At 35.2% G+C, this 17411-nt stretch overlaps 2 protein-coding genes across 3 annotated transcripts in view; one reads left to right on the forward strand and one right to left on the reverse strand.

The window, feature by feature from the left end:
* Positions 1 to 1721: 1721 nt before the first annotated feature.
* LOC125657483 (arsenite methyltransferase-like) lies at positions 1722 to 17392 on the reverse strand. Its single transcript, XM_048888055.2, has 10 exons — positions 17261 to 17392; positions 14051 to 14220; positions 11449 to 11599; positions 10478 to 10614; positions 9475 to 9544; positions 9136 to 9217; positions 8639 to 8770; positions 7277 to 7419; positions 5543 to 5674; positions 1722 to 4616 (listed from the first exon to the last, which is right to left on the reverse strand). Exons 2-10 carry the CDS (start codon positions 14209 to 14211, stop codon positions 4518 to 4520), a joined length of 1107 nt encoding a protein of 368 aa, XP_048744012.1. The 5' UTR covers positions 14212 to 14220; positions 17261 to 17392; the 3' UTR covers positions 1722 to 4517.
* Positions 17375 to 17411, forward strand: part of LOC125657481 (major facilitator superfamily domain-containing protein 10-like) — a 19917-nt gene continuing 19880 nt past the window's right edge. The window contains exon 1 of one of the 2 annotated variants that reach the window (XM_048888052.2): positions 17375 to 17411. This exon is cut by the window's right edge and continues 113 nt beyond it. The gene's annotated coding sequence lies outside the window, so the exon portion shown is untranslated. The other variant, XM_048888053.2, reaches the window with a different exon arrangement.

Raw genomic sequence — 17411 nt, forward strand, 5'->3', positions numbered from 1 at the left:
CGTACTGTTTTGAATGTTATAAAATCAGCCATTTTTGTGAGGTCCAATTTTTGTGCTTTGAAAGAAATATGGCTTACTTCGGCAGAAATAAGTATGTATAACATTAAAAAGTTTGTCATAACATCAATCGATAAATCATCTGTTCCATTTCTATGAATGTGAATATTTTATTGGTACATCAATCAGTAAATGGCTGTAAACAATTTAGCGGTTCATTTCTTTCAGAAATAAAAACAGGACAATGTAAAAAGTAATTAACACTATCCCTAATTAATCATCACCACACGGATTACAGGATGTTCCATCTGTAAAGAAATGAGAGGGGGGTCAGCATGAAAGTGTAAAATATCTAATCTATGATTCTACGTTTTATTATTTATTTGCTAACTTATTTGAATGAGATTACAGTTGGGACTTTTTTTTTTGTTTTTTGGTTTCATCTGATAGTCTAATCCAAAGTTCCATTGTTGGTGGTATAAAATTTTCATATATGAAGTTGTATATATATTGGGAATCGATACCGTAAACGTGGATTTTTAGCGACTTTTCTATAAATATTTAGCGAGGGCTAATTGTGGAATATATTGTTCGCGATATTCAATTTTAGCGATCTCATCACTCTCGCTAATACCAAAATTAAATCCTCGGCAAACTTTCTGCTCATGTAGGGTATATTTGTAGTTTCTTATGTTATAATTGTGATTAGACGTTATGCAAGACTCCACAATTTCAAATCAACAGCCCATTGCTTAGACGAGCTATATATTTTTTTCCAAATCGAACCAAGGATTGGCCCATCTTCACAAGCCAAGTGTCTGATGAGAGTAAGCGAATCGGACACTTGGCTTGCAAAGATTGGATTGTCTACAATGTACTGTATCATCTGTAAAGGTTCCTTGGGTCTCACGGCGGGGTGTGACCACTTACTCCTCTTAGTCAGATTATCCCACTTATAGTGTATTCAAGGGTCCGTGTTTGCCAACTCATTATTTTGTATTCTTTTTGGGAGTTATGAGATTGTTTTGTACATTATCTTCACCTTTTCGTTAAGAAATAAATTTTATTTTTGAACTTGCATAATGATATGAATGCCAGTATACTTTTCATGAAGGGTCAATACACTTCATGAACCACGCTGTGGTAAAGCACCGCAGTTCGTACTCTCATGTATTTTCAAATATGACATTTATTTCTTGTGAGATTATAAGGAAACATTCTCATGGAGATTAGACTTGAGTTTGTTCACATTATGACCCTGGAAGCCTGGGCAGAGCTCCAACAGGAAGTATAAAGAACCCTTGTCACACAGTCTGTGGTGTCAATATGCAGCAGTATGTTCACATTGTCAGGACAGTCACAGTAAAAAGTTTTACATAATTTCAGCTTTCCCCATATTTATGAATCAATATTCCATTATCACTTGCATATGGTGTTTATTTCTCTCAACTAATTTGATCCGCAAGAGCTTGTTCTGCTTATGATCAGTCTGTGATGACAATATGCAGCAGTATGTTCACATTATTGGAGTGAGGACAGTCACATTAAAAAGTTCTACATTAGAAAATGCAACTGCTTGGGTGAGCAATATCACCCATGAACCTCTTCCTTATTGTTTTTTTTTTTAAACTTGTGTCCAATTCTTTTACCATTTTGTTCATAAACTGAGAAATTCTTAATGACACAGATATATCATCTGTATCTCAATCTTCCATTACAAATGATATTTGGAAAACTTTTTTATTAGACTACATTAATCATATAAACAGTGCTTTGCTCTGTTAATTAACATTTTTAATTAAATCAATTTGATTACATCAGTTCTGTTTGCTTTGCAGAACTACCTGATTAATGTTCCTTAATTATTCCGACAAGTAAAGCATCCTGATTTTAACAATGCAAAGCATGAACATCTCCATACAGTAAATCAAACAATTTCTATACAGTCTAAAATTTCTATGGAAAACACAACCAAACATGGAAGACGCGTATAAATCAAACAAGTTAACTCTACTGACCTGGGCTAACCCATTCAACCAGCACACACCACTCAATGAGATGTTATATATCCATCTGCTAACCATCATTAATGTAAACCAGCAAATATCCCACTATATAATATGCTACATCTGTCTGCTAATTATCATAAAATATGTAAATTACTACATTAAGCAGCAAATAATTTCAATACGTGTATCTGTATCAAGTGACTACAAGATTCAAGAATGGTCTAAAAATAAAACACATATATCTCTGTTTATCTGCTTTTCAAACAAAGAGGTAAACTAAAACAAGTTCCCATGGGCCATATCACTCACCTGAGCATTGTTTTCCCTATGTAAAACTTTAAATCCCAATTACAGCCCCATTGTATCTCCCGAGGATCATGATGTGAACAGTCTCAAATCTTTACAATATGATGAGGAGTGCATAATAATCCTACATAAAGTGTGCCGATGGTTATTGAAGAGAAATATATGAAGAATTTCCCTATCTATTCCTAAGTAAAATTTTACATCCCTCTAGTGCTCCTAGTCTGACCCCAGTAATCGTAAAATTTTACATCCCTCTAGTGCTCCTAGTCTGACCCCAGTAATCGTAAAATTTTACATCCCTCTAGTGCCCCTAGTCTGACCCCAGTAATCATGTAAAATTTTACATCCCTCTAGTGCCCCTAGTCTGACCCCAGTAATCATGTAAAATTTTACATCCCTCTAGTGCCCCTAGTCTGACCCCAGTAATCATGTAAAATTTTACATCCCTCTAGTGCCCCTAGTCTGACCCCAGTAATCATAAAATTTTACATCCCTCTAGTACTCTGACCCCAGTAATCATGTAAAATTTCACATCCCTCTAGTGCCCCTAGTCTGACCCCAGTAATCATGATAATTTACACTATATGAAAATGCTTACATAATAATGTGACAACTTATAGCCTTGTCAAAAAGATTTTTAAAGAATTTTCCTCTATATTCCTATACAACACATTAACACCCTAATGTAGCCCCACCTGGGTATTGGGCATCATGATTGAATGGACATGAATCTACACTACATGAGAATGCTTGAATATTGATATCACAAAGTCTACCCTCAGAAGATTTTTCATTTTAAGTAAAACTTTAAAACTCCTACTGTGGTCCCAGGTGTCAAAACTTAACAAACTTAAATCTAAACTATCTAATGAAATTTCCATGCAATTGTTTTAAATATTCACCCTATTTTCATATTTTTGTAAAAACAAAAAAATCATCAAACCTGAATCCCTTTTACTCAAAGATACTTTTAATAACAAATTTGGCTGAAATTGGCTCAGTAGTGGGTAATGTTGGAGAAGTAAAAAATGTGAAGAGTTAACGGACAGACAACAGAAAAACAAGGGACAAACTTTGATAAGAAATGCTAAGCTGATCTAACAATGATTCAGGGTTAAAAGCATTCAGTGATACAACAAAAATTCAAATATTATGTCAGACATGGTATATAACAATTTAACATTAGCTCTGCATAGCTATTTACTGACCCTTACAGTGCAGTGGTGCATGTGTTCGAGTGAATGTATAGCACCAAATATATATGACTCACTTATTGGATAAGTCTGATATCATCTAAATAACAAAACCACAGTCTAATTACTTACACATAGATTATTGACCTTAATGTGCACCAATAGCAACATGTTTGTAGAATGTGTAGACAACACATGAAATGATGACATGCACAGCTTTTTCTAAACAACACAAGAAATTATGACATTATGCATTGCTTTTTCTAGACAACACAAGAAATGATGACATTATGCACTGCTTTTTCTATACAACACAAGAAATGATGACATGCACTGCTTTTTCTAGACAAAACAAGAAATTATGACACAATGCACTGCTTTTCTCTCGCTGGCATGCCCCTGTCAGACAAGAGTAATGTCTACAAGTTCATTTTTTCTACCCGTCTATTATTAAACAACATAATAACAAGCGTAACAAAGTGATTATCATGTATAATAAGCACATATACATTAATATACACAGTTTGTATCCTTGTACAAAGATAAATATTCAACAACAAAAAATCACCCAGGCTTCCATTGTTTTTGAATTCCCTCATAAAAAAAAAACAAACTTAGAATTGTAAAATTAAAAAAAAACCATTAAGATTTGTATGCTCTGAAAAACTTTCCAATACATAGTAAGACACTTTGTAATGTAAACATGAATTCCTAAATGTATATGAAGATATGAATAATTATAAAAACATTGAATTGGCAAAGGATTCTCATTGACAAAATTAATTGAACTAGCAAAGGATTCTCATTGACAAAATATTAAACTAGCAAATACTGATCATTGACAAAACATTGAACTAGCAAAGGCTGATCATTGACAAAATATTGGTAAATGTAAGTAAAATGATATAGCAACTACTGATTTAGCTAAAACTGCCTGTTCATATTGATTCTGTGTACATAATTCCCACTCTCTACATGTTTATGATTATATAAACTGTCGACTTGTGAAGTTTCAGCAACACTTTGTAGATCCTCCACAACATGACGATTCCACTTTCTGTCCTTTCTTGGCCAGGTTCTCCAGGTATTCAAAGGGGTCCTCAAACTCCACCTATCGAACACAAAAGTCCACCCATCAGACATAAAACCTCACCCATCAGACATAAAACTTCACTCACCAGACATAAAACTCCACCCATCAGACATAAAACTTCACTCACCAGACATAAAACTCCACCCATCAGACATTAAACTCCACCCATCAGACATAAAACTCCACCCATCAGACATAAAACCCCACCCATCAGACATTAAACTCCACCCATCAGACATAAAACTACACCCATCAGACATAAAACTCCACTCACCAGACACAAAACTCCACCCATCAGACATTAAACTCCACCCATCAGACATAAAACTCCACCCATCAGACATTAAACTCCACCCATCAGACATAAATCTCCACCTATGAGATATAGAGGCCAAATTTAGAACTCATCTATTTCCATGATTTGTTAAAACATGAAAATTACATTAGAATTTTATGAATTTCAACATTTTCAAATTCATTTTCTCATTGACAGAAAACATTTACAGATGTCATTAAACATTAATTCAATCATTACAAACAAAATATTGATGACCTTCTTACACCAACAAACAGTGGCAATTTTTCATCAAACATAAAATACATCTTTGGGCCTACAGCATTTCGAGTACACACTGACATACAGACATTGCTTTGAATAATATTTATCTTGTGTACAACAGACACCAGTTGCCTTCAAATGCAATCAACTTTCATACTAATAAAGACATGTGAAGTAAGTGTAAGAAAACAACCTCCACCAGTCATTCATTCCATCCCCCCCCCCCCCCAAAGTCATCCATTCCATCATCATCCCACCAGCAGTCATCCATTCCATCCTCCTCCCCACAGTCATCCATTCCATCATCCTCCCACCAGCTGGCATCTGTTCCATCCTCCCCCGCCCCACCAGCAGTCATCAATTTCAACCCTCCCCCAGCACTTACCTTGTCAGTAGTTCCATTATTGTCTGTGCCACAGGATTTCTTGGGGACTGGCTGGTAGTCAAACTCATCCGAGAATCGGGAACATTTCAGAGATGTAGAAACTGGTCCAGGTACCATGACAATATCATTCTTCTACTCAATGAAATGGAAATTTTCAATACAGAATTAACATGTGGAATCATAAGAACCATCAGTTTTTAATTCCTCTCTACAAACATACAAATCTCCTGTGGGGATCCGGGTTAGAATAGGTCCTCAGTACCCCATTGCTTGTCGTAAGAGAGCGACTAAATTTGGATGAGACTGCAGAAACCGAGGTCCCGTGTCACGATAAAGATCCCTCCCTGCTGAAAGGTCGTAAGCACCGAGTACAGGCCTAAATTTTGCAGCCCTTCACTGGCAGTGGTGATGTCTCCATATGAGTGAAATATTCTCGAGAGGGACGTTAAACAATATTCAATCAACATACAAATCAGTTCAAAAGGACATATGTGTATCTATATGCATTGCATCATTTGAATTAATTTGAACTTTTTCAAGATTAGAATAAAAATACATTTATGTCTGACAATTTGGGATGAACTATAGTCCCATCTTACTACAGTAATGACACATTTACTTCCTTCTAACTATACCACATTCATGACATATTTACTTCCTTCTAGCTATAACAATCATGACACATTTACTTCCTTCTAACTATACCACAGTCATGACACATTTACTTCCTTCTAATTATACCACATTCATGACATAATTACTTCCTTCTAGCTATAACAATCATGACACATTTACTTCCTTCTAATTATACCACATTCATAACCTATTTACTTCCTTCTAGCTATAACAATCATGACACATTTACTTCCTTCTAATTATACCACATTCATAACCTATTTACTTCCTTCTAGCTATATAAGTCAGGACATATTTACTTCCTTCTAGCTAAAACAATCATGACACATTTACTTCCTTCTAACTAGTTTACTACCATCTCACCACAGTCATGACAGATTTACTTCTCTCTAACTATACCACAGTCATGACATATTTACTTCCCTCTAACTATACTAGTCATGACATATTTACTTCCTTGTAAGTATACCACACCCATAACACATATGCTTCTCTTCACAATAGGCCCATCTTACCACAGTCACGACACAAGGATGATTTGTAACAAAAATTGGTTGAAATTCGCCCAGTGGTTCTGGAGAAGAAGTCGAAAGTATGAAAAGTTAACAGACAGACGAGTGATCAGAAAAGCTTACTTGAGCTTTCAGCTCAGGTGAGCTAAAAAACATTTCAAGTATTTAGTATAATGTTAACAGATTATATGAACTGCTTTGAATACACAGTTCAAGAAAAACTTGTCTGTGCATTGCCATGTTTGCTCTCGGAATGCAGATGATTGGTTTAAGCTGAATGACAAATGTTCGTCCGTCATTTATGAATTTATTTTACAACATATTTTGATTAATTTTATTATTATAAAATTAAGTTATCAGTCATCGACTTTATTGTTGCATAAGCAAAACTCGAAGTGCAAGCGTATCAATTTTCTCATAATCAGTTATTACATATGTAGGTATATCGTATAATAATGACCGCGGGATTCCTTTGATCTTTGCAATAACCAAGGTAGAATTAAAGATAAACCTCTGACAGTAAATTGTCAGAGTATCATTTTTTCCAATGTGTCTGCCTTTGCAATAAAGGGACATATGCCTGTACCTTGAATATGTGCTGATGATCGAACGTGAATTCCTCCTCATACCCGGCTATTTCGCCGTTGTATATGACTTGTGTCAGAGCACCGTCAGCTGAAGGTGGCAGTTTAAAGAGGCGGTACGTCACAGACACAAAACGAGCATCACCTGAGGAAAAAGTTATCTGGATACTTTGAATCAACAATAATATACATTATAATGAATATATACATGTATAGCTTCGTATTCAAGATTTTCAATTTAAAAAATTCCTGTTTGTAAAGTATTGGAAGAAGTTGGTAAGCAGGGCCAGATGCAGGTCACGTGATAATTGCACAACAAATAGTGCTTGTTACAGGTCTCCGATTACGGGGAATAAAAAAAGCAACTTGAATGAGTTTTACAATCTTGGTAGAGGCTTTCATGATCCAAAACACCCAGTTTTCTAGCTAGATGTCCTAGAGTTAAGAGGTGGATTTTTCAAGTTTCATCTTTAAAGATGTTTTAACCATATCCAAAATGCAAGAATCACAAAATGTGCAATATGTCCCAAAAGATACGACTCCGTAATTTAGGCATGGAAATGGCCATGCAGTCTCAGAAAAGTAAGAAAATCATAAAACTTTACAACAGACAATGACAGACAGACATGAATAGCAAAATCTTAGTAGATTACATGGGAACCCTTGTCCCATGAATTTAAAACCTCAATCAAAACAGAGGTTTTCATAATGGCAAATACAGCATTTTTTGTTTGTCAATTCAGGGCAAAAGTGCATGCATGAACATATAATGCAAAAAACCTAGTAGTTCACTTAAATCAGGCCCCAATTCTTACCTTAACTCTAAACTTTATCGATAACAGAATAGTTTGTATGAATTAATGTTTATATTTACTACATACAACAGGCTTGCAGTTCTAACCATTTTTTTTAAATGGCCAAAAAAAACTCCATTACTCTAAAGCGGTTTGGTTTCAGAAAGTATGGACTTCATGTGTTGACTACTATCAAATAGCTGTATGTCAATTATCTTATCTCAGTGTTGTACATTTATAGATAGATATCTCAGTGTTGTGTATATTCAGGCAGTTTTTCAAATAGAAAAAAATTTGGGGTATACATTTGTATCAATTTTTAATTTTTATTGGTTAAATATTTCAACATGGAAAGAGAAGGATGAGAATATCTAAAGGCTGGATGTGTCTGTTGATTCACTTTATCACAAATGTCTGTGTTGCTTTTCTACATCTATATATAAATTGAAATTTCAGTTGAAATTAGTTCTCACATATAAAATACATATCTATACATGCCTTATGAGCAAAATGAATCAATAAAATAAAACATTTTGAATGGTAAACTTTTCATAATCATGAAATACACACCAAGGATCTGTTTGAAGTCCTCTCTGTCAATAGGTACAGGTGCTGCAGATACCAGGTATGGTCGACTGAAGCCGATTTCAGCAGCTAATGTAAACAAATCCTTCCAGTACAAGGCTCCGGAAATACACTCGCCTACAGAAGAATGGTGTGGGTAAAATGAGAACACCTGAATGAGTGGCATGCATAAAACTAGAACTCTGAATGCCTATATTTTATCTCAGCAGTATCGTATTTTGGCATTAATGTCTAAGGTGTGCTATTCAATGACAAACAACAAACAATACTTTTTGTATCAATTCATGATTCCAAACTTGCAAATCTCAAGCTGTGATTTATGAAATATGCTTTTGAAATGACAGATAGTTTTGGGGTTTCTTGAGAATAAAAGTTTCGATTGACACTCTTTTGTTAGTTGTTCTACCAACTAAGCTTACTGGCTATCTGGTCACTGCGATGGAATCGGTTTGACCTCCATGACATCACCATACAGAACTTACCCCACAGGACTTCGTGTTTCCTGACAGAATCCTCCAGCTGTCTGTCTGCATAAATGTCACTGAAGTAAAACTCGCCACCCTCCTGGTGAAGATAACAAGAACATTAACACAGATCAGAAAACAAGAACACTGTAGCTATCCTCTGAAATATGCTAACTTTCAAAAGAGATCAAAAACAGATATTAAAACATACAGAACAGGCAACGGTGTGACGATGAAGCAAATTTCTCATATTAAGGAAGTGTAAATACACTGTACTATACTCATTCCCTGAGATGTACGAAACTTTTACACAATAAAGTAACATCACTTGTTTTGAAAATAATTCACAAACACTACCTTTAACACATTGTAAGCCTCCTGAAGAACTGCTCTTTTGTCTGGAGAAAGGTTGATCACACAGTTTGAACTGAAAAAAAAAACCAAGCATTTAGAAACCCAGGTTCACACTGGTCATGGCACCAAATGTTATTGGAAGGGAGTAAATAAAATTGACTAAGTTTTATTTGAACTGAACCTCTATTAAGAGGTCATCTTTCAATAAAGGTCACGTTTTGTGAATCTTACGGGTGACTGCTTCATCCAGATCTAACTGTAACCTATATCTACATACCTATATGCTTCATACAGATCTGACTGTAAACTTATATCATGGAAAACTAAAAAATGGATTCTGTGTTCTAAAAATATTAAATTTTAAGTCAAATCAATCAATCAATTCTATTATATATGCAAAGTAGAATCCTCTGTATTTATTGTTCAAACCATTGTGTTTGAATCATATATATGCAATGACCTAATGGATTACCGAGCTAAAACTCTGCATGGTGCCAGTCTGACAAGTCCTAGATTTACTAAGTAAGCAATGGCCTTGCACTTTTGTAAGCTCAGATTTTGATGATGTTAAGGGAGACAACTCTTACTTACTCTGCATTATGAAATACAGTTACCATATTAGATATTGCATCTTTTCAAAATTGACGGAACTGATTAATTTACACATTCAGTAGATCATAATTAAAACAATAATCATTCTATAAAATGTTGGAGGGATATGAATATTTTGATGATGTGACAGCTCTCATAATGACTAGGTTTCCTTTATCCCCGCCTTCCTAAAAATGTACATTAAGAAGTGACATTACATGATGATGTCATAGCAATTCCCCTTAAACCCCACCTTCCTAAGGATGTGTAAACTAATAAGAATTAACATTACATGGTGATATCATAGTAATTCTCCTTAAGCCCTGTCTTCCTAAGGATGTGTAAACTAATGATGTCATAGTAATTCTCCTTAAGCCCCGCCTTCCTAAGGATGTGTAATAAGAAGTAACATTACATGATGATGTCATAGTAATTCTCCTTAAGCCCCGCCTCTCTCAGTCGTTCAATGTAGCCCTGCACAAAGTCAGTGTTGGCCTCTTTATAGCCAAACTTTTCTGTGTGGTAGTCTATGTAGTTTCGAGCAACAGCTATCTGCAAAATATCAGCAGTTAACACATTTCAGTTACATTGAAAACATACTTCACACTTTTGTTTTTTAGGTTGGGGTATTTTATGACTAATCATGGCCCTACTATTCTTGAGAAGAAGATTCTTAAGGAGGTTTCCCTATATATTAACATAAAAAACTTTCATCCACAATTGTGGTCACCAGACGGGAGGTCATAATATGAACAAACTTCAATATGTACTATATAGGAACGCTTGCATACATGTATTAATATAAGTACATGTAATATTGGCCCTGTTGTTCTTGAGAAGATTTTTACAGATTTATCCTATACAGTGTACATCCCCACAATAACTTTGATCCACTATTGTGGCCCCATCCTACCCCCAGGGGCCATGATTTATACACTATGTCAGACAGTTTTCATGCAAGTTTCAACTTTCCTGGCCCAGTGGTTCTTAAGAAGATTTTTCAAAGACACCCACCCTATTTTTTTCATTTTTTCTTGATTATCTCCCCTTTGGAGAGAGCATAGCCCTTTGTTTGATATTAGCTCATTGATTCTTAAGAAGATTTTTAAAAGATACCACACATTTTTTATAAATTCTTAATTATCTCCATTTCAAAAAAGGAAGTGGTCTTTTATTAGAACAAACTTGAATCCACTTTACCCAAGCATGCTTTGTGGCAAGTTTGGCTAAAATCACCTTGTGGTTTTGGAGAAGAAGTCGAACATGTTCAAATTTTATGGATGGACAGATAGAGTTCACACTAGTTGTATATCCTTCAGTTCAGCCGTTAGGGGACTAATAAATAGGCAGGTAGTATTATACAGTATATCACATCATTAGACCTACCTGTTCATCTGTCATGTCAATTCCAGTCACATGACCATTTGGTCCAACCAGCTTGCTTAGAGCAAAACAGTCACGCCCACTTCCACTCCCTAAATCGAGAATCTTCATTCCTTCCAACTTCTCTGGAATCACCAGCCCACATCCATAGTACCTACATACATCAATCAAAATAATCACTACCCACATCCATAGTACCTACATACATCAATCAAAATAATCACCCGCTCACATCCATAGTACCTACATACATCAATCAAAATAATCATCAGCCCACATCCATAGTACCTACATACATCAATCAAAATAATCACCCGCCCACATCCATAGTACCTACATACATCAATCAAAATAATCATCAGCCCACATCCATAGTACCTACATACACCAATCAAAATAATCACTAGTCCACATCCATAGTACATAAATACATCAATCAAAATAATCACTAGCCCACATCCATAGTACCTACATACATCAATCAAAATAATCACTAGCCCACATCCATAGTACCTACATACATCAATCAAAATAATCATCAGCCCACATCCATAGTACCTACATACATCAATATATGTCACTTGAAAATACTAGCTTTAAGTATATTTTGAGAACAAGTTATTTAAAGAACCTGGTCAATGTCCCCCTCTATGGATTTTGTTTTGTTTTTGGGTTCTTTTTCCATTATAGATTTCCATCAATGCTGATAGAAAAAATCAAAAAATCGATATATGCACCCAGGGTTGCATGAGCCGAGTTACATGGGATACATTGTAAAGTCAGGAATGATGTGGCATATTTATAATTGTGAAAAACTAATTTCAGTTTTAAACTTTTCGAGTTACTGTCCAGAAACCATATTTGTCTGAAGTTTTCAATGTATTTTCGGTCACTGTGACCTTGACCTTTGATCTTTTTTCTCCAAAATCAATAGGGGCCTTGCTTTGCTGGTATCCAACAATATATCCAAGTTTCATTTGATTCAAATTAAAAAATTTCGAGTTATCCTCCTGAAACCAAACATTTTTGAAATTTTCATTCTACAGTGTATTTTCGGTCACTGTGACCTTGACTTTGACTTATTTTCTCCAAAATCAATAGGGATCTTCCTTACCTGGTACATAACAATATCTTTAAGTATCATTTGATTCGGATTTAAACTTTCTGAATTATCATCCGGAAACCAAATTTTTCTGAAATTTTCATTCTATTTTCGGTCACTGTGACCTTGACCTTTGACAATTTTCCTCCAAAATTTATAGGGGTCTTCCTTATCTGGTACCCAACAATATCTCAAAGTTTCATTTGATTAGACTGTAAACTTTTCGAGTTATCATCTGGAAACAAATTGTTGACGCCCGCCCACCCGCCCGCCCCCATCACCAAACCAATAGCCGAGTTCAACTTCGTTGCAACTCGGCTAAAAATTATGTCATACCTTCATGACTAGAAATGGTTCAAACAACAGGGGTTTATCAAATTACAGTAAAATTCAACCACTGTAAACCCCTTCATTTACTTTTCTCTCACAGTAATTGAGTAAAGCTGTGGTGTGGATCTCACAACTTTTCTGTGTTCTTGTGTACATGTGTTCATTGGTTTATAATCCTGTGGGATCTTGCAACTTCTCTGTGTTCTTGCTGTGTTCCTTGGTTTATAATCCTGTGGAGATCTTGCAACTTTTCTGTGTTCTTGTGTGCATGTGTTTATTGGTTTTTTACCTGAATTTTATCGACTTTAATAGTAGAATTGGTACCTTGCATAAAGCTTTCGGTTCGTATAAGTTTTATAATTTGAAGTGTGAAAGGTCAAGGTCACCAGAATGTAAGTCCTAAAATGGATCCTTGTGTATAATTCTTACATGCTTTCAATCAAACTTTTAAAAATAGCACCTCGTGGAAAGATCTGGGGGTCATATTGGATTAAATACAAAAGGTTAAGTTTATCAGAAATCTAAACCTGTGTACAAGACTGATCACATTTAGCTTCTGATTTTAAGGACACTTCAGAGATGTTATGTTGTGCATAGATCTGGCCCTGGGATCATGTAACAAACTCAGATAAGTCAAATTTTCAATTTCCTGTATCCATTACCTTAAACAGAAACTCTCAATTTGCAGACACTAGGAATTTGATGCAGCAGTTTGAATGAAAATTTTATTAAGGAATGATTGACTTCTCAATCATTTCATGGCAATATAAAGATTTTAAGCTTAAGACATTTCATGATCCTGGGCCTCTAAAGTTCCTAGATGTTTCATGATCCTGGGGCCTAGGTTCCTATTCATGGGGTTTTTTTTTTATTAAAGCTGAAGACGTTTCATGATCCTGGGCCTAAGTTCCTAGATGTTTCATGAGCCTGCGGCCTAAGTTCCTAGATGTTTCATGATCCTGCGGCCTGGGTTCCTAGACTTGAGATAAAGACATTTCATGACCCTGCAGGTTCTAAAGGTTAAAGTACAAGGTCAATGAAGAAATGGAAATGTGTCATGTTGTTTGTGAATAGCCAGTGTGAATCTCATTGTGAGGAGAAATATTAATATTCAAGAGTGGAAAGCCCATTTGTAGTGATTACACTTTTAAATTAAAATTAATTAAAACTTACTTGGAAGCTACTTCATCATGAACTGCAGCCACGGCCTCACGGACAGGTTTAGTGACCTTCTTCCCCACCGTCACACATGCCTGGGTTTTCAGGTCATCCACCGTCTTAAGTTGTTTGCCGTAGTAGTCCTTCACAGAATCATGAACCTGGGCACCCTCCATATTTGGTATCTATAATGATAGCAAAACCTTAAAAAGAATGTGTACAGCATTAAAAGTAAATAAAAGAATAAATGTCTTTAAAATTAATACAACAGCAGAAGAAAAATGAGAATTTTGACTCAGAGTGATGACATTTTACTTTTAGAGACTTTTGCCTCAGTGTGATATGTTTTTACTAATATAAATTAGAGTTTTGACAACACTCAACAATTTTTCAGTTATCCGGTGGCACCCAGTTTTTATTGGTGGAAGAGAGAACCTTGATACAATGTGCCAGGGAAGAGACCACTGATCTTCCGCAAGTAAACTGGGAAACTTTCACACTTACCGGTGCAAGCAAGATTTGAACCCGCGCCGACCAGAGGTGAGAGGCCGTGTGATTTTGAGCATGCATGGTGCTCTAACACTCGGCCACGGCCCTCAAGCTAAAGAGGTACCATCGAGATCCAGAGCAGACCTGATGTGAAAACCCTCGGATTACATAAAAAAAAAATTATACCTTACCATATTGTACCTTTTGCCTATGCCTGTATCATTATATAGAAACACATATTAATAATATTTTATTCAGGCAAAACATGTAATATGTATATGTAACAATGTTCCTTCTTTAATAATAGGATGTTGCAGATCTATGGATGAAATATCACAATTAGATATTTTGTTATTAAAGGCAGTGATTTCTCTACATCTTTTACAAGGGTCCTGTGGCTTTCGAATTGGGAAAAATTGTCGACTTTCAGTCAAATTGGGAAAAATCAATTTCATCATAAATAAGTTTTAAAATCATACATTATATTATCTTTATTTTACACATCTAATTTTTTTTAACCTTAAAAAATTTTCAATTATTCTATCCAAATCATCATTCCCATAATCTTTATGAAATCTTATGTATATATTTCACATCGAATGTTTATTTTTTTTCAAATACGTTTTCCTTTCATAATTTCATTTTTGGGAAAAATACAAGCTAAATTGGGGGAAAATTGGCAATTTTTAGGCGGGGAAAGGGCCAAAATTCGGACCCAAAATGGCCCTTGAAAAATCACTGAAAGGAGAAGGCAATCCCCCCCAAAAAATGATAGGATTAATTATATGATAAAGATTTGACATACTAGTCTGTTGTTAAAACATTTTTGTTATGCAATCCTTTGTCTTTTTAGGCTTTTATATAGAACAAAGTCCACTTGTAGAGAAAAGGTTACCTGTAAGTGTCCAATAAGTTGACAATTGCTGTTCATTATATTTAATAAAGGACAGATACTGTCCGTTCTTAAAAATAATGGACAGTAATACGGAAGTTACGAGTTCCCCAACAGTTATTTCCCTTTATCGAACTCTTCCGTAAATTATGACGTAAAATATGATGACAGTGGGTACATTTGCTAATTACTATCGTTGTATTATTTCTAAAGATAATATCCAGAGTTTCTGAGACCATCCTATCTCAGGGGAAAGGCAACTTTAGTGAGTTTATGAATATTGGATAACAAAATGGCTCAAACAAATATTGTTAATTGTCATCTTTCTTTAATAAAAGGGTCACTCATGTAGAAGAGGAAACGAGTAATGATTTAATAGCCAATTTGATGATCTTATTCAAACAGATTATGCTTGATATGGCCAGAATATGCATACCAGTGATTGATATAAACAAAAGTTACGCTTTCATTACATTAATCGTATGTAATCGTTATGTACAGTGCCAGTCTACGATATAATGTATACATTGTGTACCCACCATATGTCATAAAATGCGAAAGAGTTCGACAAAGGGAAATAACTTTTGGGTAATTCAGAACTTGCGTATTGTCAACTTATTGGACAGTGATAGGTAAACCCAATAACTTATTAGACATCTACAGGTAGGCTGAAAATAAGAGAAAGACAATAAATTTCTCAAAGAGATACAAATTCAATTTTAAATTCCCTTCAAGTAAGAATCAACACGGATATCGGAAAAATCACTGAAACACTGAAAATGATATTTCCCATTAGTAGAATTCTCTGCTCCAACTTTAAGATTCACATTTTTGAAATTCCACAGGCCATTGTTATTTATGTATATCGCATCAAAACTTAAATTTGAAGGTCATACAGTATTTCCATACTGTATTTGAATTTCGCTGGATCCAGAGGCACAGGTCTGCACAAAAAGGAGATCACAGAGTACGAATTTGGTGTATGCACCGTGTGATTGGTTCGCAAAGACATTGCTTAGTCTCCGGATCATCCGAAGGGTCTCGGGATTATTCACGGACCAATCACACGACATGTTATAAATTCGTATTCTGTGACCTCCTTTTTGGCTGACAGTGGAAGAGAAGAAGCCCAGTCCGATCAATGCACGCAAGATTGTGTCAAATAAAAGAGATGAGATGGGTTTTGAGTTGAAGAGACTTGTAGTATGACATCTTCCCGACCTGCCGCTCGCCAAAATTCCTTAGGTAACGCTGTAATTACTTGGAAAATGTGCCTCGAAATGGGTACCCCCTATTTGTTTACAAATTTTTGTTTCTTACCTTGTGTATTTTATTATACCGGTAGAAAGCCAATCTCTAAAGCTTACAAAAAGCGTGAAACGATTACATGAATTGAAAGAGGAATGAGATAGACTGGGAATGCATACATTTCAGAGGAATTATTGCCACCAAAAAAAATATGAAGAAGGGGGGGGGGGGGTAGTAATATCCATACTTCAGGTGCCTGTGATATCCATTACTTAATATATATAAAATTTATTTATTTTATTATCTTTATCATTTATTCTATTAATTTATATTTAATATTTATTTCATCTGAATTAATTTGTATGCGTACATCTATAATTCACCATGCCGTACGTTTAGGTGATGAATCTATAAATACACACCTATCATGCATGCTGCATGTGTGAAGATTTCAATAAATAAAAGCATAACGTTATAGGCAGGCCTAACCTCCTAATTTAATAAAATAGTGTAAACTGTTTCAAGTGAATTTCCAAAGCAGGTCATGAACTTCAGTGCCAGGGAACTGAATCTAAATAAAAGTGCTTACAACTTACCTGACAGTCACAAAGTGAGCTAGAAACTGTAGGGCAGGAAACTAGTAGGTTCCAGAAAATGAAAGTAGATTCCAGTAGTCATTAAAACGCTTCAAAGGGGCGGCCAAATGCACTCCGTTTGAAACGTTTCAGTGATGTACACGCGGAAGTG

This window comes from Ostrea edulis, chromosome 9 (genome assembly GCF_947568905.1).
Source record: "Ostrea edulis chromosome 9, xbOstEdul1.1, whole genome shotgun sequence".
In the NCBI taxonomy this organism is placed as follows: Eukaryota; Metazoa; Mollusca; class Bivalvia; order Ostreida; family Ostreidae; genus Ostrea; species Ostrea edulis.